Source organism: Pelophylax lessonae (genome assembly GCF_965119305.1).
Source record: "Pelophylax lessonae genome assembly, chromosome: 1".
Lineage (NCBI taxonomy): Eukaryota > Metazoa > Chordata > Amphibia > Anura > Ranidae > Pelophylax > Pelophylax lessonae.
In genome coordinates, this window is record NC_138768.1 from 399359594 (window position 1) to 399385847 (window position 26254).

General features: G+C 43.6%; 2 protein-coding genes across 2 annotated transcripts in view; one reads left to right on the plus strand and one right to left on the minus strand.

The window, feature by feature from the left end:
• IFT74 (intraflagellar transport 74) overlaps nt 1–18794 on the minus strand; it is a 172643-nt gene extending 153849 nt beyond the window's left edge. Inside the window, exons 1-7 of the mRNA XM_082247043.1 lie at nt 18737–18794; nt 15648–15781; nt 13707–13842; nt 8466–8514; nt 6184–6282; nt 3661–3721; nt 887–946 (exon numbers count right to left, since the gene is read on the minus strand). Coding sequence (XP_082103169.1) covers nt 887–946; nt 3661–3721; nt 6184–6282; nt 8466–8514; nt 13707–13842; nt 15648–15770 — 528 coding nt within the window. The 5' untranslated portion in view covers nt 15771–15781; nt 18737–18794. The remainder of the gene's footprint in view (nt 1–886; nt 947–3660; nt 3722–6183; nt 6283–8465; nt 8515–13706; nt 13843–15647; nt 15782–18736) is intronic.
• Nucleotides 18795–24870: 6076 nt separating this feature from the next.
• Nucleotides 24871–26254, plus strand: part of PLAA (phospholipase A2 activating protein) — a 46578-nt gene continuing 45194 nt past the window's right edge. The window contains exon 1 of the mRNA XM_082247030.1: nt 24871–25098. Coding sequence (XP_082103156.1) covers nt 24950–25098 — 149 coding nt within the window. The 5' untranslated portion in view covers nt 24871–24949. The remainder of the gene's footprint in view (nt 25099–26254) is intronic.

Below are 26254 nucleotides of genomic sequence, written 5' to 3' on the forward strand. Positions count from 1 at the left end.
GTTTGACAGACCGGCCAGAGAGGAATAAATGCTTCCGTGAAAACTATGGAAGGGGGGGATGCAGCGTAGTGGAAGCTGGGTGCTGTTTCCCAACTAGGGCTGCCATTGGTTTAAAACAAATCAAATATAAATGAAACCCACGCCGGGGCTGATTAATACAGATAAACACACAATATTAATCAGTAACATAACTTGTATAATTTATGTGTTCAGTTTTAGAGGGATCAGGTGTCAACCCTATTCCTGACACCATGACACACTCATAGGGTATTGGGTCATCAAACAACAGTTGGAAAAAGTTGAAGTGACACTAAACTGATTTAAAACAAATAAAAGCTATTGAAGTATGTATTCTTAACTCAAAAGTACTTTGTTTTGCTCTGAGCCTACTTCAAATCTCCAAAGTCCTTCTTTTTGGTTATGTGATCTGACTTCCCATTAGAGGGTGGCTATGTTCGTTTTTCATGGTCAGATTGTAAGTAGCATTGGAGCCACCCGCTCTTGTTCACTCCCGGGATGAACTAGGGACTATGGGATTTGTAGTGTGTATAGAGCAGTACACATGACGGTGTAGTAACGGGAAAAAGGAGATGTTCGAAAACTCACAAAGGATGTTGCAAGGAGGCAGAAAAACACAGAAACTACTTCATGAAATATAGATTACATGAAAAGTAGTAAATATGTATAGATTTTTTTGGGAAGATCAAATTATAATTTAGTGTCACTTTATAGGCAAGGCATCCCAGTTGTCATAGGGCTTTTTCCAGTTACTATGATGACTTGCAGACCAGCATTTGTACAACCCTGTGGTACATTAATAGTGGGGTAAATTGACAGGAAATAATAGCATAAATAAAAGTAAACTGTTACCGTTAGCATAACTTACTATATTGTATTCATGCAGCACATCTTCCATATCTGTGTTTGTGTTCAGTTTGTCAACCAGCTAAAAATGTACAAAATAAAAATGTCAAACACAATATTATATGACTGCAAATGATCAAATAGCATCTCAGACCATACACGGTTTTCCAAAAAAGCATACTCGTTGAATAGGTCTTACACTCAAAGATAAAAACATGCTCTACTATACGCTCTATAATTTTTTAACCTTCTTATTTCAAAAGGGATTCTGCTATGTTAGAAATGTAGGAGTCTTCACCGCCGACTCGTTTTAACACCTGCAACTTCTGGAGCCATCACCCAAATCACCTAGTAACACTACACAGTCAATCATTAAGCTGAGCCAGAAAGCCAATAAAGCCATACCTCCAAAAAGATTTATAGGTTAGTAACCAACTAAAGCCTCATACACACCATCAGATTATTGGACGATCTTTCATCCGTTTTTTGTTGCATCCTATCGAAAGTGAAGAGGTTACTTTCATACGAAAATTCTCGTACGACAGAATTCAACTTGAGAAGTGATGTCACGTGTTGGATTGCTTTGTATGTGTTCTTTAGTTTCCGAGAATGCCTAGTCTTGCCCTTATGACGTTTTTCAGATGAAAACTGTACTAATTAAACAAAAAATCGGACGTTGTGTTCACGTACGATTACAATTTTATAGCCTGCACATTCAGTTTTTGTTGTCTGAAAATCCTTAATTGGCTGTCGAAAGCACTATACTAACAATCAGAAAATTGGCAGATCGTTTGTTGGACAAAATTGTACTTCCAATTTTCATGTGTACAGGCCTTTACTGTTGGACAAAAACTTGCACATTGTTAAAAAAAAAAAAAAAAGTCTGGGCAATGGGTACTTGCATATTTCAAGGCAGATTGATTCCCTTTAAGACCAAATGTTAATATCTTTAATTTGTGGGATTCCTGAATGTGGTGTACAGCAGAATATACAGTATGTAGGATATTTTATATTTTCAGTATTTGCAAGGAGGTTCAGCTACTTCTTTTTCCCATTTCTCCAGTTCAAAGACATTAGTGTACATCAGATTCACACAAGAGCAGTACTGCTCTAAACTTGGGGGCACCGTCCCTTGCTATGCAATGTTGGTTTTTATTTCTATCTGTCTTTATTCATTGTAACCTTCTTTTCTAAATAAAAATTAAAAAAAAAAAAGATTCACACAAGAAAGTATAGATCTTGAGCCCATAGTTGGAGAGGTCACCTTTCATTCAGAAACCCAAATGGATAACACATACATCCTGATAGGGAGCACGTGTAAGAAAATGCACATTTTATTAGGCAAAATATACTACATAAAACTTCGGGGTCTTTTCTGCTAAAATACAATTTTTTTTTTTATAAAAGCGTTTTTTGCTCTGGAAACAAAGGATTACCGTAGGCGTACACCTGTGTGGCTGTAGTTTGTGGGGGCATGAGAGCCCATTAATTTGAATGGGCTGCCGTGCCCCGCAACACACATGAAAGAAGTTCCTGCACTACTTTGGAAATCACAGCCCGCATGAGAATTGTGAGTACAGTGTGATTCCCAGTGCGGGCGACGTGCCCTTGTGATTAATGACACCCACCAGTGGGTCTCGTGTTTGCTGTGCGGGTGGTTGCAGCTGGGGGGATTTGTGAACCTAGCCTTAAAGGATAAGTTCACCTTTGGGAACATGTTACACCCATTTTTAGGGTGGAACATGTAACAAGCTCCCAATGCTGTAGCCGCTGCCTGATCCCCCCCATGACAGCTGTACGGGGAGAAGAACCCCGTACTACCTGTCCCTTTTTTTGACACAGTGCGGCCGTTTGGGGCTCAGTATGAATCAACTACAAGCCCGACATCCTTTGTGGCTTGTAGTTCTGAATGAACTACCATGTCGCTGTGGAGACTTGAGGTAGTTCACTGATTTTCTGTCAGTGTATCCGCTTGCCCATATAGGAGGTACCACACACAGATACGTGGACAAATGTGCAGGAGATCAGTGCAATGCTTTACAAGCTCAAAAAAAAAAAAAAAATATATATATATATATATATATATATATATATATATATATATATATATATATATATATATATATATATACACATATATACATACACACACACACACACACATACATATACACACACACATTTATTTACCTGCAAAAAACATGCATATATTATTTTTTCTAAAATGTAAATTTATCCTTTAAAGCAGTGGTCCTCAACTCCGGTCCTCAGGGCCCACTAACAGGCCAGATTTTAGGTATTACCTTGGGGAGATGCAGACTAGAATACTGCATTTACTGAGCAGCAAATTATATCACCTGGGATGTATTTCAGTTATCTTGCAAACCTGGCCTGTTAGTGTGCCCTGAGGACCAGGGTTGAGGACCAAGGCTTTAAATCATAGGATAAAAATGTGTGACAGAGGCCTCTGCCACCTCTTTGCATCTGTCACCAATGCTATCTTTTATCACTGGATCTGGAAGATTTCTTTGCAACTGCTTTGTCTAAAGTTGGATACACACTATACAATTTTCTTTAGAATTTTTCCTTTCCATTTACCAAAATCATATAATTTGAGGTCAAACCTAAATACTTTCAATTTGTATGCAATCAGGCAGGCCCTTGCACTACATAGTTGAAGGTAAATCTAAAGGAAATCAAAACAACAAAAGTTGTATAGCGTGTATCCAACTTTATGGTATGTTCATATACTGTATGTGTTTCATAGTACCAAACTGGTTATTAATCAAAATATACCATGTTGTAGTCTGCAAGCTGTCCCTGCTGTTCCTTAATTTCATGAGCAAGTTCTTCGGCTCTGAGGACAGAATATTTACAATGAGATACTTAAAAAGACAAGTTTAATGTACAGCAGCCAAGTAAAGCAAACTGCTTGAACTTATTAGAAATAAGGACAACAAGTAGGAAGATAAAACATGTGAAGAGTTGCACTATATTATCCATAGAAGTATGAGCACTTAAAAAATAACAAAAGCAATGGAGGATAACATTTCTAATGGTAGTGTAAATGAAAGCAGACTTTTGTCAGGCAGTTACAAAGCGGAGCAGAGATGTCATTTGTAAAGTGAATGTGTACTTTGCCCATGTAAGGAAATAGTAACAGGTAACCGAAATGTCACATACCAGCACATACCTTCCCTTTACCTCCAAGGATAAAAAGATATACCTGGAACTCCTAAGTATAGAGAATCATGTGACTCATGACAGTGCTGGTGCTTTGGAATTAGCCACAAGGGACCACAGACGCGGTTCCCACTGGGCTTCATTTCTTAGCCGTCAGTGGTAAACAGAGCGGTGAAGGAATGTTAGTATAGTAGGCACAGGTATAAGATGCTGTGGGAGCCAGCTTAAAATGAAAAGTCTTTCTTTGCCTATCCAGGCCCAAGTCTTCCTCTTCAGCCCCATGCACACTGGATGTTTTTATAGCTGTTCCTAGGGGTGTCAGGCATTTTTTTACAGCTTAAAAACTCCTCTTTATTTGATTTTATGTGTCCATGCACACACAGGCTTTTAGGAGCTGTAAGTGGCATAGGCGTTTTTAAGCTGCAAAAACAAAACTTAGGGCCAGTGTGTTCTGGAGCAGCTGCGTTACAGCTGTAAAAACGCCTGACGCAGCTAAACACGTGTTAACGGTGTATACAGAGTTAAGCGTTTTTAAGTTAAGAGGGCAGAGAAAAGCTGCTTAACACTAATGCGCATTAACACCAATGCAAAACACTTCAAAGGCGTGTTTTTGCAGCCACTTTTTTCTGGCGTGCGCATGAGGCCTAAATCAGAAACTGGACTCTAACTATTAAAATTGACACTTTGGACCATTTTAAAAAATTTACATTGGCTGGGCAAGACATTTTCCTTGTGAAAACAATACATGTAATGCCAGTTTTCAGTGCAAACTACTAATATTGTTACAGTACTGTAAGACATAAAAACAAAAAACAGCTACATAGTTGGTAAGATTAAATATTAAGACACAGGTCCAGGGAGACCTGCAAATGCACTCTATGTAGAATATCTAAAAGTGGTTCTAAAAAGGTTCAAGGTTTTTTACCTTAATGCATTCTATGCACTAAAGTTTAAAACCTTCTACAGGCAGCTTTCCCCTCCCCCAGCCCCCCCCTAAAAATTTACTATCTGATCTCGATCAAGTAATGTGTCTCTCCTAGCTCTCTCTCCTCATTGGGCAAAGAGGCAGCAGCAGGAGCCATTGGCTCCTGCTGCTGTCAATCACAGCCAGTGAGGAGGGAGCAGGGTTGGGGCCGAGCCCACACGAGTTCCCTTATAGCAAACGGCTTGCTATGGGGGAACTCGACAGAGAGGAGAAGCCAGGAACACTGTCATGGTCTGGAATAAGGCTCAGAGGCCAGTAGCTACAGCAGTGGAGCAGCATCACCGAGAAGTGGGACAAACATACACGCAGGTCACCCTGGCTGATGACAGGGGTTCACCTGAGGTGTGGGGTCTAAGTACTGACTGCTGTTCACCAAAGCTCCTGATGGTGGAAATGGGCTTTGCTGCATGTTAGTATCAGGTCGCAGTTTTCAGGATTGCCCCACCAGGAGGTGAGCAATTCGGGGTCCAGAAGCAGATACAGCAGGTAGGGACCAATCGGAAGCGTAGTCGAGGAACAAGCCAAAGTTCGGTTAGAAAAAGTTGCAGGTTGGGATTAAGCAGAAGCGCAGTTGAGGAACAAGCCAAAGGTCGGTAGCAAAGATACGGACAGCAGCAGGAGAGACAAAAGCGAGATACTGGCTGGAGAGAGCACAATAATCTGGCAAACAGGAAGTGCAGAGACATGGCTTAAATCAGGAGGTTCATTGGAGTTCAAGGTTCATGACAAACAAGATTCAAGATATCATACTATAAGAAATAGCATGCTATGAGGAAGGTTGCAAAAGTTGAAACGTGTTAGCATTTACTGTATTATGCTTTTATACATGTAGCCAATAAAGAATTTTCTTCGCAAGAGCATTCCGAGTTGCCAGCTTTCATCTAATTGTAAAAAGGTTCAAAGAATTGTCCAGCATTCCAGGTGGCTCAGCAAGCAGAGTCAGGAGGTTCAAGTCCAGGCCCTGACATACCGGCAGGGGACACGAGAGGAGGATGGGGCTGCTCTGTGCAATACGATTGCGCAGAGCAGGCAAGTATAACATGTTTGGTATTTTTTTTTAGTCAATTTAAAACCATATTCTTACGCATAAATTCTTAGCAGAAATTTAAGTTATCATTCTATACAACAAATGATCCTAAACAATAACTTACTTTTTCTCATATGACAAAAATACTGAATTCTCTTGATTATATGTATCAACTTCTTTCTTCAGCTTTGCCATTTCTGTTGTAAGCTCGTTCACTTTACTCCTAAAGGTTGACAATAATGTTAAGAAACAGGAGTTACAGAGATTAAGACAGAATCAATAGAAATGAATCCCAATTTTCAGCAGCAACATTTCTGTCTAAAATGCCATATCTATCAAGATCTACTTCAATGGATTCTTATTTCATACATACCCCTTTGTGAATGCAGTACAACTTTTTAAGTCCAAATGTAAAATGCCCCTTACTGAGAGAATGTTAAAGTGTCACTAAACCCACATCATAAAAAAACTATGAAAAAGCCTGGTTGATCCTGCTGCTCTCTATCTCCGCCTTCTCTCCATGTCCCCACTTTAGCTATGGATTTTGCAGCTATGGATTTTGCAGCTATGGTGGCAACACAGTTCAGTTTTCAGTGAGTTTCTATGCTGAGCATTTCCTCTCCATCACATCTGAGCAGCCCAAGTGACTATACAGTCACACATGTGCGTATATACACATTGGTAAAGGACAGCCCACTCCTTTCCTTTCCCGTCCATGCCCACTAACCAGCTAAACACAATGGGGTGGATATTACATGTAGACTGATGGAGGCTTCATCTCCCTTTTATTCTAAGACACAGACTGGAGGAGCGTGACACGTCCTGTGACTGGCAGAAATCTACCCACTTTATGTTACTGCCAAATAATAATAAAGATTTTAGTTCAAATATATATTTGTATAACAATTTAAAACAGATTATTACAATTATTTATTTTGATTAGAAGCTCCTCCTGCTTATGTTTCCCTGCAGACAGGCTGGGAAGGGTGTGGGTCATGTGACAGCTGTATATAGATTAGGAAAAAGGTACTTGGATGTTTTTTTTTTATTATTTAAAAAATTATAGTGCCATCATCCACATACAGAAAAAGAAAGGGATGATGTAAACTAAACAGTGTGTGCTTAGTATGAATTTAATTAACCTTACAGAAGAGTACTTAGAATGTACAACTTTTTCACATTTCTCAGGACCTGCTTATGATGACGCAACGCACACCTTCATGCAAGAGGTCATGCATCCCATTACACAGGTACCATGCTGAGAATGTACCCTCAGCTGCCCATGTGCAGTTTAGTATAAACTGTAATGAAGATAAATAGCCTGCCTGATTGCAATTTTTAACCTTTTTCTCGTTTAGTTCTGCTTAAAAAATACTCAGCTCATGAAATGATTAAGGTTATACACAAAAAAAGACCTTGGTTTATATATATCTGCCTGAAGACTTTCAGGAAGCAAATAAAACCCCCCGTGATATACAGCGTATATCCATGTAAGTAAACTTGGCCTTTCTCAAATGGACATACGTACATGGAATTTTGTAGGAAAATTGATTTATCCTTCCATGCAAGCTTCACATAGGACATCGGAGGCAAATTTGCAATTATGTGGAGCACTCTGCTTTCTGGAGCTGTTATATTTAGTCCTGGTTCACACTGGCGCGATGCGGGAAAACCCTGCGAATCAGTGCCGGTTCCCACATCGCACAATGGTTCACACTGAGATCTTGGGGTGTCAATGTAAAGGGTTGTTGGATCATATATATATATATACACACACACACACACACACACACTGTATATATATACACACACACACATACATACACACGCCAAATCCACCAAGTTCTGAAGAGCGCTGTTTAAACTTGCTAAATCAGCTCTGTAGGTTTCCTGACCTACCAGACTGATCTTACCCTAGAGAGCTATTAGCTGGAAAGCAGGTCACCCTTTATATCATATGTGGCTTCCAATTTAACTATCGATGCTCACATGGTAGACCAGGCCTATCCGAAGACTTTTTATCACTATGGTGAGCACCTGCAGCATTTTCAGCCCAACATGAAAAAAACTGCAGTATGCAATGCCATGTTTGTTATCTGATTTATATTTGAAGGGTAATACAATACTTGCATGGAAGTACCTCTCATGTTTCAAATGTCAGGACAGAAATCCTAACACTTAAAGAAAAGCAAATGTCAGATTCACAAAGTGAGATTTACCTAACTGGAAGGTAACACTAGAACTGCTGATTGAGAAATTGGGAATTATATGTGGCAGTAATATGGTAAAACAGTATTTGAAAAAGTCTGAACCACTTGGCTAAACTGTATAGCTGGCAAATGTACAAACATTTAGGGGTGTGTGAACAGGCAATACTGTAGGCATTGTAGAATTTCATTAACATACCGAAGCAGCCCAAGAAAGTAGGATTTGTCCAGAATCTGTCTCTGAGGACCTGAAAAGTGAAATTAACCTTATCAGCACTGATATCTATAGGCTTATATTATTAAAAAATATAACAAAAAGTTGCACTAGGATAAGGCGCGATAAAAATAAACATATAACAATGAAACTTAATCGATCATTGAAGTCCAGCTGTTGGCACATATATGTGGGAATAACAGCATAAAAATAAATAATGACAGAGAGAAGTGCAGCGATAATATTAGACGTCACATGTCTAACCTCCTCCCTTGACGTCATCACGCACTCGGACATGGTGGCCATCTTTTGGGTTGGAAACAATTTGTCTTCAGGAGATAGTTGCTGTTCTTAAACATGTCAAATGTAGGTTGAACTACTTGGTTTAAAATACCGATCTTTGAACGTACTACCTTATGATGTGTCTCTCTTTACATTCATGAGCAATCTGAGTTTTTGGAGACGACTGAAGGAGGATATTGTCATATACTAAGGATCCCTGGGGAACGAATGGTTTCTGTGTCTCAACTTCTAAGGATATTGCTATGCTTGTTTGACCTTCTGTGCAGGGGGGGGTCCACCGCTTAGGGTAAGAGGCAGTGTGTTTGGGGTTGGTGGTGGCTTTCCTTGGACTTCTACTTAGACAGCCCTTGCACTTGCTTCTCAGATTTTTTTATTTAATCGAATTAGATCTGACAGGCTTATATTATGGTTACTCACATAACAGTGACACAAAATATTTTGTACTGCCAGAGAGCACAGAAGTGGTAAAAATAAAAGATAAACACAGGATTGGTAGACTCCTTGGCCCCACGAAGAGTGATCCGTACTCTGCCAATATTACTGCTTTACTATGCAAGAAAACTTATCTCATGGGAAAAAAACCTGCAGGCCCTGCTGTTGCTGCCTGGAAAAGCGCTCATTAACAAGTTTCTATTGTTTTACAGGGCAACACATACTAGCAGAGGAGTGCCTAATAAGTTTGATAAGGTATGGGGTGGTTGGGTTAACAATATGGCAAAAAGTGGTCACCGCCACCGCCCACTTCCATCAAATTTAACTAGCTCACAAACTGCTTCAAAATCAATATCTAAGAACTAAAACAATACCTACAAGGCAGGCAGAAATAACCTGTATCCCAAGGGTGCCCAACCACTGTCCCATTGCAGGTCTGCAAGCCCAGATCGCGGGTTACTTACCCGCCATCCCTGAGCATCAGTGTGAAGAATGTAGCCGGCGCTAGAGGAAGCATGTGGCTGCAGTAGACAGCAAAGCCGGTATGGCAGCGGCTCCTGTCACAGGAGAAGGAATACCAAATGCACTATGCCTGGGACAGCAGCTGCCAGTGATACCCGCCCTGAGGGACAGCCAGCAGCAGCCAGCCATTCCCACCCTGGGGAACAACCAGCAGCAGCCGCAAGACATACCCACCCTGGGAAAACAGCCAGAAGCAGCTGCCAGCCATACCCACCCTGGAGCACAGCCAGCAGCAGCCACATGCCATACTCGCTCTGGGGGAAAAGTCAGCAACAGAGCCAGCCACACCCACCCTGGGGGACAGCCAGTAGCAGCAGCCAGCCATACCTGCCATGGGGGACAGCCAGCAGTACCTGCCAGCCATACCCGTCCCAGAGGATAGCCAGCAGCAGCTGCCGCAAGCCGTACCCACCCTGGGAGACAGCAACAGTCAGTAACAGCCCCCAGCCATACCTGGCCTGGAGGACAGCAGCAGCCCACCATACCACCCTGGGGGACAGCAACAGCCAGCTGCAATGGGCATTTCTGTTCTGTACACTAGCTACACTAGGCTGCCTTTAAATTGATCTGACGGTGCAGTGTAGTGCACCTGAGGGTTACTTGCACTGAGCCATAGACTTTTGTTACTAGCTTAAGGTTTGGTGCGCTTTCAGAAAGTGCACCACACCTGCAGGATGTAATAGAATTTTATAGCAAAGTGCAGCTAACCCGCAGGAAAGCCACAGGTACATTGTGCTGCACCTGCAGTGCAGGTAAACGGCTGCGCCTCAGTGTGGGAACAACCTTAGGCCTCTTTCACATGATCAGTCCATTTGGGCCTGCCTGTCTGTTTTTCAGGCGGACCCAATCGGACTCTCCATTCACCTCTATAAAGCGGCAGATGCAAACCAATTTGTATCTGTTTACACCTGCCTATCTCCAATTCATACGTCTGGGCGGATAGGATCGGAGGGCCCATAGAGTAGAATAAGCTGTGTCCGTGCCTGCTCTGCATATGCAGAGTGGACACAGACCTATTATCTGCCCACTCCGCTCATTGTGGCCCGCAACCGGTTACCAAGTCGCCCAAGCGGCCCTCACTCTTCAAAAGGTTGGGCCCCCCCTGCTGTATCCTAACCACCAACATATTCCTGATATAAATGGTAAACGGATTGTGAAGAAGCAGATGTGTAATGCTGGTCTAGAGAAACTACGTTAGGAACACATGGGTTTTACTGCTGAAGGAGTTTCTCTGAAGAAAGCAAGCATAAATCCAACATGATTCTCCACTTGGTTCTATTACCTATGCTATGTCAATGGAAAGTTTGTACCTAGAACAACACAGCTTAATATTGCATTTTTTCAAAGAATCCATCCAAGGACTTTAAGTATTTGCAAAAGGCTTAAGGGTTTTTTTTACCTTCATGCATATGCATGAAGGTAAAAAAACCTTCTGTGTGCAGCAGTAGCCCCCCCCCCCCCCCAATACCTATCTAAACCCTATCTCAATCCAACAATTTGCACGGAGTCTTGGCTCTCCAGGGACTTTCACTCCTTATTGGTTGAGGCAGCAGCGAGAGCCAATCATTGCCAATGAGGTGAGAGAGGGGGGCGGAGCTACGCTGCGGCTCTGTGTGTGAATGAACACACAGAGCCGCAGCCTGGGTGCAAGCCTGTTTGAGTGTCCCCAGAGTAAGCTGCTTGCTGAGGGGGCACTTGGCAGGAGGGAGGGGCCAGGAGCACCAACGGGGCACCCCAGAAGAGGAGGATCTGGGCTGCTCTGTGCAATACCACTGCACAGAGCAGGTAAGTATACCATATTTGTTATAAAAAAAAAAAAAAAAAAGAAAAAAAAACGACTTTAATATAACTTTAAATCACTACTGTTAAAAAGGATGCCCTCTGCTGTTAAATTTGTAAAATGACAGAAATTGTATTTTCCTTTCCTGGCTCCGAGTCATGTTAGCACATAAAAGGGAGAAGCTGATCTGTAGTGTGTGGCCATGACTCAGCATCAGGAAAACTAAAACTTGCTTTCATATACTTACGGTACTCATGTAAGCATACAACAGGTCCACTTCGTTTCTCTGTTTGTTGACATGACGCAAAGCCAGGAAAAGCATTTTTAAAAAGAAAAAAGGCAACAAGCATAGTGCTGCACAAGCAATGCAGAACATATAAGGTATAGCTTTAATCCATCTGTTGAACAGAACTATAAACAGATATAAGACTGTAAAAATAATATATATATATATACATATACACACACACACACATACTACCGTTCAAAGGTTTGGGGTCACTCAATTTCATGTTTTCCATGAGAAATCACACTTTATTCATCAAATGAGTTGCAAAATGAATAGAAAATATAGTCAAGACATTGACAAGGTTAAAATTAAAGATTTTTATTTAAAATAATTATTTTTTTCCTTCAAACTTTGGTTTCATTAAAAAATTCTCCATTTGCAGCAATTACAGCCTTGCAGACAGACCTTTGGCATTCTAGCTGTGAATTTGTTGAGGTAATCTAAAGAAATTCCCCCCACGCTTCCTGAAGCACCTCCCACAAGTTGGATTGGCTTGATGGGCACTTCTTATGTACCATACGGTCAAGCTGCTCCCACAACAGCTCAATTTTGAAATCTGGTGACTGCACTGGCCACTCTATTACAGACAGAATACCAGCTGACTGCTTCTTCCCTAAATAGCTCTTGCATAGTTTGGAGGTGTGCTTTGGGTCATTGTCCTGTTGTAGGAGAAAATTGGCTCCAATGAAGCGATGTCCACAGGGTATGGCATTGCAAAATGGAGTGATAGCCTTCCTTATTCAAAATCCCTTTTACCTTGCTCAAATCTCTCACAGCACCAAAGCAGCCCCAGACCATCGCATTACCTCCACCATGCTTGACAGATGGTGTCAGGCACTCCTCCACCATCTGTTCACTTGTTCTTCATCTCACAAATGTTCTTCTGTGTGATCCAAACACCTCAAACTTAGATTCGTCTGTCCATATGACTTTTTTCCAATCTTCCTCTGTCCAATTATCTGTGTTCTTTTGCCTATCTTAATCTTTTTTCCTTTTTATTGGCCAGTCTCAGATATGGCTTTTTCTCTCCCACTCTGCCTAGAAGGCCAGCATCCTGGAGTCGCCTCTTCACTGTGGACGTTGAGACTGGCATTTTGCGGGTTCCATTTAATGAAGCTGCCAGTTGAGGATCCTTGAGGGGCCTATTTCTCAAACTAGAGACTCTAATGTACTTGTCCTCTTGCTTAGTTGTGCACCGGGGCCTCTTACTTCTCTTTCTATTTTGGTTAGAGCCCGTTTGTGCTATTCTCTGAAGGGAGTAGTACACACCGTTGTAGGAATACTTCAGTGTCTTGGCAATTACTCGCATGGAATAGCCTTCATTTCTCAGAACAAGAACAGACTGTTGAGGTTTCAGAAGAAATTTCTCTTTTCATGGCCATATTGAGAGTATAATCAAACCCACAAATGCTGATGCTCCAGATACTCAACTAGCTCAAAGGAAGGCCAGTTTTATAGCTTCTCTAATCAGCACGACAGTTTTCAGCTGTTCTAACATCATTGCACAAAGGTTTTGTAATCATCAATTAGCCTTTTAACACGATTATCTAACACAATGTACCATTAGAACACAGAAGTGATGGTTGCTGGAAATGTGCCTTTGTACACCTATGTAGATATTCCATTAAAAATAAGCCGTTTCCAGCTAGAATAGTCAATTACCATATTAACAATGTCTAGACTGTAGTTCTGATTAATTTATTGTTATCTTCATTGAAAAAAAAAAACAGTGCTTTTCTTTCAAAATAAATGAGGACATTTCTGAATGACCCCAAACTTTTGAACGGTAGTGTATCTATCTATCTATCTATCTTTTTTTATTATTATTTCTTACATTGCTATTATTATTACAACTATTATTATAACAACATTTATGTTGTTTATACAAAGTCAGTTCTACCTTTTATCCCAGTTTTCATTCCACTTAAGCCTTGCTGAGTAACCGGTCGGTCTGCTACTCTTATCTGTGCTGCAAGTACTCCACTTGCACCCTGTGGCCCACCACGCGTTCCGGGTCTGGCAGTACCAGGCAGCATCTGGGGAAACAAAATCAGTAATAAAACCTACAATGGAACATAGGGCTGATTCACTCTTAAAGGTTAAGTATACCAACGCTTAACTAGACTGTAATGATATAAACTAATGGTACATTCATAGAATTTAAAAAAAGGGTTGTTGAACACACTTTTCAATTTAAATAGTAACATTTTCTCAAATTTTAGTCAAAACGTCTAAAATTACATTTAAAAAAATCCATAAAAATACTCACAATGTCATACTGAAATTGTAGACAGACAGAAAGAAAGAATTTGTTCTGTAGTACAAAGTTTTCTTCTAGTGTATATTTAACCAAAACTATTTTTTTAACTTTTGGAATGTTTGGGGCAAGGTTAATACCAGCAGTTTTTCTTACTGTCTGTGCCTCTGCTGGGAAGAGACAACTACCCTGTTTGTCCTTATGTTTCAATGCAGGCTCCAAATTTATCATAAATGAATGAAGAGAGGATATTAGGGAGATGAAAAGTCTCACAAGTTCTATAAAATATACACAAGAAAAATTCAGAAATAAGTGGTTCTACTGGAGTGAGTTCTCCTGTACGGATGATTTCAAACAATTATTAGCTAGATAACCGGATTGATGTCACAGCTATGCTGAGTATAGGTTGTCAGTGCTTTCTAGTTTTTATGAGTCGGGCCATTTTGGTTACAATTGAACCCCCCTCTACAGCATTATCAAGCCTTGATCCCACTGGTGGCACTCCTTCCCCTCTTTTTATTTTCTTTTCCTTCTTTCTTTATGAATAATGTTCCAAATTGATAATTGTATGGGCTCCTTAGAAACCATATGAAGAGATTTACAAGTGCACGGAGTCATTGTCTATAAAGATGGGCTTCTGGATCACCCACTGCCCTTAAAGAGGTGTTCCAGCCTGCCCTCTCCTGCTCCAAAAATTAAAAGTCAGCAGCTACACATACTGTAGCTGCTGACTTTTAATATTAGGACACTTACCTGTCCTGGAGTCCAGCGATGTCGGCACTGCAGTCGATGTTTCCATCAGTTGTCGGTTGCTGCCGCCGCTATTTTGGGGGGGATTTTATGTGCTTGGGCGTAACTGCACGTTTCCTCTAAGCTCCACTAAATGTTTTGCAATGCAAATTGCACTGCATTACAGTCTTTCCCAGGTATGCTAGCCAGTAACATGGAGAGGCTGAACCGGAAGTGACAACATAAATGTCACTTTGCGGGTCACAGCAAGAAGGGGAGGAAAGCAGACGTGTGTTTGCTATTCTCACTTCTCTCCTCCCGCCGGAACCCAGGCCCACAGATAGGCACAGGTACTGGGGTTGTGTGTGTGTGTGTGTGTGTGTGTGTGTGTGTGTGTGTGAGCAATTGGGTGGCAGTGCAACCGCCCAAATGCGTTTACCTGACAGGCATGAGTCTGCCTGTCAGTTTTACACACAATCCCAGTGGCTGCAGGCAGTGTGAAACCCCCCGCCGTCGGGTCCGTACAACGTAGTGGGCAGCTGTCACACTGACAGCCGGGCTTTGATGATTTCACTGAGAGAGACATGCTCCATGTGCTGTGCTCCTATACCTGCTCCATGTTCTATGTACCTTGAATAAATATCAGATAAAAAGGAGACAATAAATTTAATCTATACAGGCTCCCCTACCAAAAATGGCTTCCGAAGACTACAGGGAAGTTTAGGGTACAGGTGAGAACATACAGTTTCTGGGCCAGCAGTCCGGTATCAATACAGTACTGCTGTTTCTAACAACAGATTTGATACCAGATTACCATAGCGTATTTTCATATGGATAGTAATAGGGAGTACTTACAGCAGTTGAAAGCCTGCTTGCTGTGGGTGGGGCTCTCATTCCAGTTGGAGGTCTGTTTGGAATAGAGCCGATAACTCCTCTTGAGATGGGACGTGCTGATGGTGGTCGTTGACTGCTCGCCATGTTTAATGATGCTTAAGGGGAAAAAAAAAAGAAAGTATAAAAATACTGACTAATATACAGCGAGTTTTATCTCAGTAAACTTATAACAAATACTGAACATTCCGATTCCTGCATAAGCCCAAATGTAGCAGCTTATTACCTTTAAAAGGTAGAGTTACCCATGAAGGCACATTTGGACCACCTTATGGTAACCAAAATGATCAAACAGGTTTTAAAATTTGCCTATTTGCCAGATTCCCCTCCCCCACCCTTGTCATGAAGAGCCAATCAGTAGGTCTGGAGGACACCCACAGACATAAAATCCTTGTCTGACCTGTTAAGAACATCCATGCCTGTGGGAACCTTATTTAATAAAGAAGTGCAAATAACTACAACAACCTGCAGTCAAATTCCTCCTTAAGCTCACCATGCATGTTGCAATCTGATTGAACTTGAAAATCATTTACATCTACTAACTACTATGTAAAACAAGGGCCTGCCTAATTGCAAACAAATTGATTGGATAGATCCGGTAGGTCCTCATTAGGGATAGGCTTGAGCGCGTTTGGAGTCCAAACCAGCGTGAGATATCCCTGAGGACAGCCAATCATAAGTAGCCTAGGCATTTTCTGCCCTGCAGCTGCAAGTATACAAGGGCGTGTATTCATGCAGGGAATGCCTCAGCTGCTTATGATTGGTTGTTTGCAGTGTCAGCTTCCTGATGGGATAGCACAGGTGGGCTCAGGATCATAACCGAACACGCCTGAGCTCATCCCTAGTCCTCATATTACAAAGATTTGGTAAATCTAACATTGTACACAAGGGTTGATTTACTAAAACTGGAGAGTGCAAAATCTGGAGCAGCTCTGCAAGGTAGCCATCCAAACGGCTTCTACCTTCAGTTCGTTCAATTAACCTCTTCACAACGGTGCTGTAGCCGAATGACAGCTACATGGCAGTCGCATTGCCGGGAGGGCATCTATTGACTTCCTTCGTGATCACGCTTCTCGCGAGCCCTCTGCGGCACGCATCAGCAGGGATCTGTGATCGCTGTGTCCTTTGGACACAGCTGGTCACCGATTGGGGTAAAGAACCAATCACAGCAGCTCTTTACCATGTGATCAGCTGTGTCCAATCACAGCTGATTACACTGTAAACAGGACTTCCTGGTTATCGACATTCATCTCCTCACAGCTGACAGCACTGGTAGCCCATCAGTGCTGCCTATCATTGCCACCTATAACTGCATCAGTGCCCATCAGTGCAGGAGAAAAATTACTTATAACAGAAACTAAGAAAAACTTTTTTTTTCCAAAATGTTTTGGCTTTTTTCATTTGTTTAGCAAAAAATTAAAAACTCAGTGGTGATTAAATACAACCAGAAGAAAGCTGTATATACTGGGCTGAAGGAAACCTTCAGTGGGTGATGCTGCCTATGATTGGCGGTAGCGATAGGCTCGGGCTTGTTCAGATCGAGCCCTCCAGGAAGCCGTCACTGCACACCGCCAATCATAGGCAGTGAAGCATTTCCCAGCTCGCAGCTGCACATACACATGCTGCCTATGATTGGCAGTAGTGATGGGCTCGGGCATGTTCAGATCGAGCCCGCCAGGAAGCCTTCACTGCACGCTGCCAATCTTAGGCGGTGAGGCATTTCCTGGCTCACAGCTGCACATACACATGCTGCCTATGATTGGCAGTGTGTAGTGATAGTTTCCTGGCGTGTTCGATCCGAACATGCCTGAGCCCATCACACACTCCCTATGATTGGCCGTATGCAGTGACAGCTTCCTGGTGGGCTCGCTCCGAACACGCCTGAGTCCATCACGCACTGCCCATGATTGGCCATGAGCAGTGACAGCTTCCTGGCGGGCTCGATCTGAACACGCCTGAGCCCATCACACACTGCCCCTGATTGGCCATGGGCAGTGACAGCTTCCTGGCGGGCTCGATCTGAACACGTCTGAGCCCATCACACACTGCCCCTGATTGGCCGTGTGCAGTGACAGCTTCCTGGGGGGCTTGATCCGAACACATTTGATCCCATCACACACTGCCTATGATTGGCCGTGTGCAGTGACAGCTTCCTGGGGGGCTTGATCCGAACACGCCTGAGCCCATCACACACTGCCTATGATTGGCCGTGTGCAGTGACAGCTTCCTGGGGGGCTTGATCCGAACACGCCTGAGCCCATTACACACTGCCTATGATTGGCCATGTGCAGTGACAGCTTCCTGGTAGGTAAGATCGAACACACCTGAGCCCATCACACACTGCCCATGATTGGCCATGTGCAGTGACAGCTTCCTGGGGGGCTTGATCCGAACACGCCTGATCCCATCACACACTGCCTATGATTGGCCGTGTGCAGTGACAGCTTCCTGGCGGGTAAGATCGAACACGCCTGAGCCCATCTCTAAAAGTAAACAGCTGTGGAGACGGTCATTGATTTGTACAGGTTTTGTAACTGCAGCCAATGATGAAAACTGGCTGCCCACACGGCAGTATTACGCCGATCTCAATGGTAAACAGTCCTGGACAGATGCCCGAGTGAGCCTTGTGAACCTGGGCTTGCTTCTGAGATCACTCAGAATTGACAGGTGCATTTGACCTACAGCTGACCTCCTTCAAACGGATTCTTCACTCTCATAGACTTGTATGGATATGAAAACCGTTTTAATAATAAAGGTGGTTGATTCTGGTTTTCAGGATGACACATGATCAGGATAAGTAAAGATTGTTTATACATTCTAATCACGTGTCATAAAGCAGCACATAACCTGTGTGTGTAACACTACTGTAGAACTAAGAGTCCCAGCATGTCCTGCCCCAGCACACTGCTTAGTGAGCTGATCCTCACTCACCGTCACTAACTACACCACCAGTCCGTTATTTACATATGTATTCCCGCTTCTGTCCTCATACACTACACTATATGGGTCATACTATAGGTGAGAGAAGGACAGTATACACAGCAAACACTCACATCTCCCCGGTCCCCTCCGCTTTCTGCGGCCTCACGGTTTCTTAGCAACTGGAGCCACGTGGGATCCTTTACCCAATCCGTGGAGGGCTAAGTTCTCGCGAGCGGCCGCAAGGCCAAGAAATGTTAGGACACGTTAGGTGACGTAATCAGGGCAGGATTGCCATGCGTGAGAAGATAGATGGAGAGGAGAGTGTTGTGTGACAGAAGGCTGACCTGAGAGTTACGTGATTGGTTAAAGTGGACCTGTACTCACTTCTGCTTCTGATTACAGGGTGATCAATGAGTAGTCAGTGTTTGCTTCCTTTACAGGTCACCAAACCATACCACTGTAATACCCTTTAAGTGGCCCTGTCACTAGAATAACTAACCTAGATGAAGCGTACTCACTTTTCTGGAGATAAATCCTGACCCTCTTTGTGAGCTTCCTGAGTGTGTTGGATTGTTCATTCCCCCACTGCCCTTTTATGGTTTCTTCCACTGAGCCATACATCCCTACGGGACACAGGTGACATTGGAAGGAACCACCGAGTGTAGTAGTGGACGTACTATCCAACACAACAGAAGTGTCAAGAAGGTGATGAAGAGAACCAGGATTAACCTCCCCACCCACCAAAAAGGTAAGTATTTCTATTGGTTTATATGGCTGCTCTTCTCAAAATTCTGTGACAGGGTCACTTTAAAGTATGAAAGAAGAAAATGGTCGCACAGCACCACAGAATCCAATGAAGAAAAGTTCCACTGAATCCAATGAAGAAAAGTGGTACAAGGTTACAGCAGGGTAGGACAGTAGACGCGTTTCACACGACTGCTATGTGCTTGTTCATAGTGAATAAGCTCATAGCAGTCGTGTGAAACGCATCTACTGTCCTACCCTGCTGTAACCTTGTACCACTTATGTGAATAAAGGAACTTTTCTTCATTGGATTCCGTGGTGGTGTGCGACCATTTTCATCTTTCATGCTTCTGGTGGCGAGCCGAGGTTCAGCACCCACCTTGAATCGTGGACTTTGACTAGCCTGAGCGGTGTTATCTCTCTTCATTGTTCACTTTAACCACTTCAATACAGGGCACTTTCACCCCCTTCCTGCTCAGGCCAATTTTCCCCTTTTAGCGCTGTTGCATTTTGAATGACAATTGCACGGTCATGCAACACTGTACCTAAACCAAATTTATGTCATTTTCCCCCCACAAATAGAGCTTTCTTTTGGTGGTATTTGATCACCTCTGGGTTTTTTACTTTTTGCTAAACAAATAAAAAAAGACCGAAAAGTTTGAAAAAAAAAAAAGTTTTTTTGTTTATGTTATACAATTTTGTAAATAAATACGTTTTTTTCCTGCACTGATGAGACTGCACTGACAGGCACTGATGATGAGGCACTGATGGGGTGGCACTGATAGGCGGCACTGATAGGTAGCACTGATATGCAGCATTGGTGGGCACTGATAGGCGGCACTGCTGGGCACTGATAGGCGGCATTGATGGGCACTGATTGGTGGCACTAATGGGCACTGATAGGCCGCACTGATGGGCACTGATCTGCACTGATGGGCGGGACTTATGGGCACTGATAGGCGGCACTGGTGGGCAATAATGGGCTCTGATGGGCGACACTGATAGATTGCAATGATGGGCACTGGTGGGCAGCACTGATAGGGACGGCACTGGCAGGCAGCACTGATGGGAAGGGCAATGGGGGTCTCCCTGAGCCCTGATTGCCATCCCTGGTGGCCATAGCGGGCATCCCTGGGGTCATGGTGGGCATCCCTGGGGTCATGGGTGGGCATCCCTGGTGGTTCTAGTGGCACCCCCCCCCCTCCCGAGGGTCTGCACTGGTAAGCAATGATCTGATTACCAGTGCCGACCCCCCCCCCCCCTGTCAGGAGAGCCACCGATCAGCGCTCCTTTACTCGTGCCTGTCAGGCACGTACTGAGGAAAGCCGATCAACGGCTCTTCCTGTTTACTATGTGACCAGCCTTGATTGGACACGGCTGGTCACATGGTAAAGAGCTTACGTCTGTTTAGTGTTACAGAGGAGGTCTGGGGCTAGAATTATTACTCTCTCTCTAACAATTATGGCGATACCTCACATGTGTGAATTGAACACTGTTTATACTGTATATGTGGGTGCGACATCTACACGCAAACTCGGAGGAAGGGGGTGCTTTAAATTGTTTATTTTTTCTTATTTATTTTACCTTTTATTTTTACACTGTCGCTTTAAAAAACATTTTTTGGATCACTTTTATTCCTATTACAAGGAATGTAAACATCCCTTGCAATAGAAATAAGCAGGACAGATATCTTTGAGATCTGGGGTCAAAAAGTCCTCAGATCTCACATCTACACTTAAAAACAAAAAAAAAAAAAAATACAAAATGTGCCCTTTAAGGATGTTGGGAGGAAGCGGCGTATGACGTCACTCCACTCCTCCAAGGCCATAATGTCAAGTGGGGGGCCAGTTTGCCCTCCCTCGACTTCCTGCCTCGGACTCCATTGGACCGGATCGTTTTCCCCGCTACCGACGGCTCCGGTAAGCAGGGAAAACAACCAGGAAGTGGCAGGAGGGGGTACCTCTCCCACCGCCCATTAAAGTGATCCTGCAGCAAATCCGCCACTGGGACTACTTTCAATTGATTATTGTATTTTTACACTATCCTTTAAATTTTTTGATCCCTTTTTTCCTATTTCAAGGAATGTAAACATCCCTTGTAAAAGGAATAGGGCCTGAGAGGTCCTTTTACAGAAAGATCTGGGATCTATAAGTCCCTACAACTCTCCTCTATGCCAGAAAGCCTGAGATAAAAAAAAATAAAAATAAATCAATCTCAGGCTTTTCAACCAAAAAAAAAAGGCAGTGTTTGCATCTTCCAGTGCTGAAAGTGACCTCATGATGTCGCTTTCGGCCTCCGAGGATCATAGAGATGGCCGGGACCATCTGGTCCACGGCCAGCCTTAAGGTAAACCGGCAGATTTATTCACCAGCTCCCCTATCGCACGGGTGAGCCGGGAGAATCACTGGAGGGCAGCGTTAGAGGACAGCAATCAAGTGGCTAAACAGCTGCTATGGTGGCTTTTACTTTGCAGGGAAACGCTTGCTGAAAAAAAAAGATATCTTAAAGCGGAGTTCCACCCAAAAGTGCAACTTCCGCTTTAGGCAGTTCTAACCCCCTGACATGCCACATGTGGCATATAATTTTTTTTGGGGGGGGGGCGGGTACCCTGAGTGGAAGTTCTCCTCTCCCCCTCCCTCCCTGCAATCTTCTGGGACATGTCAGAGGTCCCAGAAGATTGCCGGCCAATCAAGACGCGTAGCACAACTCACGCATGCGCAGTGCGTACCCGGCTGTGAAGCCGCAAACTGCCACAGCTGGGTGCCCACGCCAGTGATGCCGGCGCTGCAGAGCAGAGAGGGAGAAGAGCGAGGCTTCGGGTGGCCGCATCGCTGAACCCTGTGACAGGTGAGTGTGTGTTTATTAAAAGTCAGCAGCTACACTTTTTGTAGCTGCTGACTTTTAATAAACACAGAAAAGGCTGGAATTCCGCTTTAATGAGGCATCATTCAGATATCTCCACTCAAAGTCCAGGACATCATATTAAAGCGGAGTTCCACCCAAAAGTGGAACTTCCGCTTTAGGGAGTCCTGACCCTCCGACATGCCACATTTGGCATGTCATTTTTTGGGGGGGGGGAGCGGGTACCTAGTTTTGACAGGTACCCGCTCCCACTTCCGCTCGGAGCGCCGCGGCGCCCTGAGCGGAAGTTCTCCTCTCCCCCTCCCTCCCTGCAATCTTCTGGGACACGTCAGAGGTCCCAGAAGATTGCCGGCCAATCACGGCGCGCAGCGCGACTCGCGCATGCGCAGTGGGTACCCGGCTGTGAAGCCGCAAACTGTAACAGCCGGGTGCCCACAGCAGTGATGCCGGCGCCGAGGGAGAGGATCGAGGCTTCCGGCGGCCGCATCGCTGGACCGTTGGACAGGTGAGTAAATGGCTGGAACTCCGCTTTAAGTGGTTAAAGCAGAACTAAACCCTCCTATTACTTTCAGCCAAGGAAGCTGTCATCTTATCCTCTGTTTGATCTACAACTGCCATGGTGCTGCACATGTGATCAGTTATGACACCAGCTATTTGATGGTTTGACAGTTTTGGTTGAATGCACAACCAAATGTGACAGTTACATTCCGGGCATGCGCCAGAATGTAACTGTTAAATCGATAAGTTTGGTTCCACTGTAAGAAAAATACTTTCTTTGAAAAAAAAAATATTTTTTTACTTTTTGCTACAAAACGCATCCAATAAAAAATCTAATTTCTTTTAACTTTTTTGCCAAAAGGAATTCTGCTCAAAAAGTGTATATTGATTGGTTTGCATGAAAGTCATAGCGCCTTCAAACTATGGTATATATACTGAAATTTATATATATATATATTTATTTTTTTTTTTTTATTAAGAGCTTTTGATAGGAGCTTGTGGTGGTGTATTTGGTTGCGCTGCACTGTATGAGTTACTTTGGGTGTAGTAAGATGTCTGCCTTCTTCTGACTGCAGGTGTTCTGTCAGATTAGCAAACCTAGTAGCGGTGGAAGCATGCGCAGCGGACAGAACATCACTTCCGTTACCTTATCTGACAGGTCGCCAATTCTGACGGAACACCGGTGCCTGCACCCTGAACCGATGGACGGATCGGCTTGGGTGCCAACATTGCAAAATCCCTGGACAGGTCCTTATATTAAAAGTCAGCAGCTACAGTATTTGTAGCTGCTGACTTTTTTTTTTTACAGGCTGGCACTCCTCTTTAACCACTTCCGGACTGCCCACCGCAGTTTTACGTTGGTAATTTCACGCTAAATACCAGTGTTATGGCAGCAGATAACTGCCATAACCCCGGTATTTTCTTACACGGCTAGCAGTCCTTTCACACAAACGTGGTCCCAGGGGCAAATTCGCCACAGGATCACTTTTATGGGTGGTGGAGATGTGCCCCTTCCCGGTCGTTTTACCCACTTACCGGAGCCATCGGTAGCGGGGAAAACAATGCAGTCCGTTGCAGTCCCAGGCAGGAAGTCGAATGAGGGCAAGATGGCACCCATTTGACTCTATGGCCTTGGAGGACCAGAGTGACGTCATAAGATGCTTCCGATCAACGGCTTTAAAGGGCGCATTTTTTTCTTGCTGAAAAAAAATTTTTTTTTTTTTTGCTTTTAGGTGTAGATGTGAGATCTGAGGACTTTTTGACCTCAAATCTCACATTAAAGAGGGCCTGTCCTGCTTATTTCTATAGGGATGCTTACATTCCTTGTAATAGGAATAAAAGTGATCCAAAAAAAAAAATAATTGAAAGTGACAGTTTAAAAATAAAAAGTAAAACAAATAAAGACATTTTTTTGAAGCGCCTCGTCCCTCTGAGCTCGCACGGAAGTGAACCCACATCTGTAAACGGTGTTTAAACCACACATGTGAGTTATCTCCATGACTGTTAGAGCGAGAGCAATAATTCTAGCCTTGGACCTCCTCTGTAACTCTAAACCGGTAACCTGCAGAAAAGATTTTTAAGTATGTTTGTTGCCATTCCACGAGTGTGTGCAATTTTAAAGCACATGTTGGGTACCTATTTACTCAGCGTAACCTTATCTTTCACATTATAAAAAAAAAAATGGGCTAACTTTACTGTTTTTCTTATTTTTTAATTAAAAAAAAACTGTATTTAAAAAAAAAATTGCGTTTGAAAGACCGCTGCGCAAATATGGTGTGACATTATGTATTGCAATGATCTCCATTTTATTCTCTAAGGTCTCTGTTAAAAAAAAATATATATATATATAATGTTTGGGGGGGGGGTTTAAGAATTTTTCTAGCAAAAAATACTGATTTTTAACACAAAATTGTTAAAAAAAACTGGTCCTTAAGTGGTTGTAAAGGTATGTGGGCAGCCTCAGGTGTTCCTATAGGCCTGCAGTGGCTGCGGCCTAGAAAAACTACAGAAGAGGCTTTTGTTATCGCTGCTCTGGCCTCTACTAGCCTCTCACAGGAGTAAGGAAGCACGCACTTCCTGTAATGACATGGAGCACCATAGGACAGCCCTGAGCGGAGAGTGGAGCTCCTTTCTGTGCGGGGAGGGCAGGGTTCCCCCTCTGTGCCGTCACTTCCGATGGTGCCCCAGGTTTTGCGTTCCGCCGCATCATTTCCGTCACATTGTAAAGCGGCTGCTGTGTCATGGCTGAGGCCGGCTGTTACCGGCTCCGCTGCTCTCTGGCCGGGCATGAGTTGGACGTGCGGGGGGTGGCACAGTGCCCGCTACCCCCAGGTGAGGGCTTCGTCTCCGTGTCACGTGACAGGAGTGCCCGCCTCTGGGTACCGGACAGGTGAGTGACCTGGAGGGGGGAGAAGGGTTCCCAGCTGGGGTTGCCACCTCATTCCCTTTAATCCAGGACATATGGTCACTGCACAGGTTCTGAGGCTGGCATAGGAGGCACTGAGGGAGTTTATTCCTGTGTAATGTATCCTGGTTTAAAGGGATGAGGTGACAACCCTAACCCCAGCCATACTTATCTACTCCATACTATCCCCAGTGTTTAACCTCTTCACTACCAGCCTTTCACCCCCTCCACTTCTTGGCTAGGCTCCTGTACTTTGACTATTAGTCCTTTCTGCAGCACTGGACCCAAATGAACATATGTTTTTTTAGGTAGAGCTTTCTTTTTAGAGGTATTTATTAACCACTGGAAGATTTATTTGTAAATGGGGAAAATGGACCAAACCTTAACCACTTGCTTACTGGGCACTTACACCACCTTCCTGCCCAGGCCAATTTTCAGCTTTCAGTGCTGTCGCAATTTGAATGACAATTGCGCGCTCATGCAACACTGTACCCAAAGTAATTGTTTATCATTTTTTTCACACAAATTGGGCTTTCTTTTGGTGGTATTTAATCACCACTGGGGTTTTTTATTTTTGGCTAAAACAAAAAAAGACCGAAAATGTTGAGAAAAAAACATTTTTATTGGTTTGTTATAAAATTTTGAAAACAGATATTTTTTTTCTCCTGCACTGATGTGCGCTGATAAGGTGGCACTTATGAGTCTGTGCTGATGGATGGCACTAAGAGGCAGCATTGATGGTCACTGATATTGCTGATGGGCACTGATAGGTGGCACTAAGAGGAAGCACTGATATTGCTGATGGGCACTGGTAGATGGCACTGATAGGTTGCACTAAGAGGCAGCACTGATGGTTACTGATACTGCTGATGGGCACTGCTGGGCGGCACTGATAGGTTGCAATAAGAAGCAGCACTGATGGTCACTGATATTGCTGATGGACACTGGTAGGCTGCACTGATAGGTTGCACTAAGAGGCAGCACTGATATTGCTGATGGGCACTTGTAGGCGGCACTGATAGGTGACACTAAGAGGCAGCACTGATAGACACTGATATTGCTAATGGGCAATGGTAGTTGGCACAAAGAGGCAGCACTGACAGACACTGATATTGCTGATGGGCACTGGTAGGCGGCACTG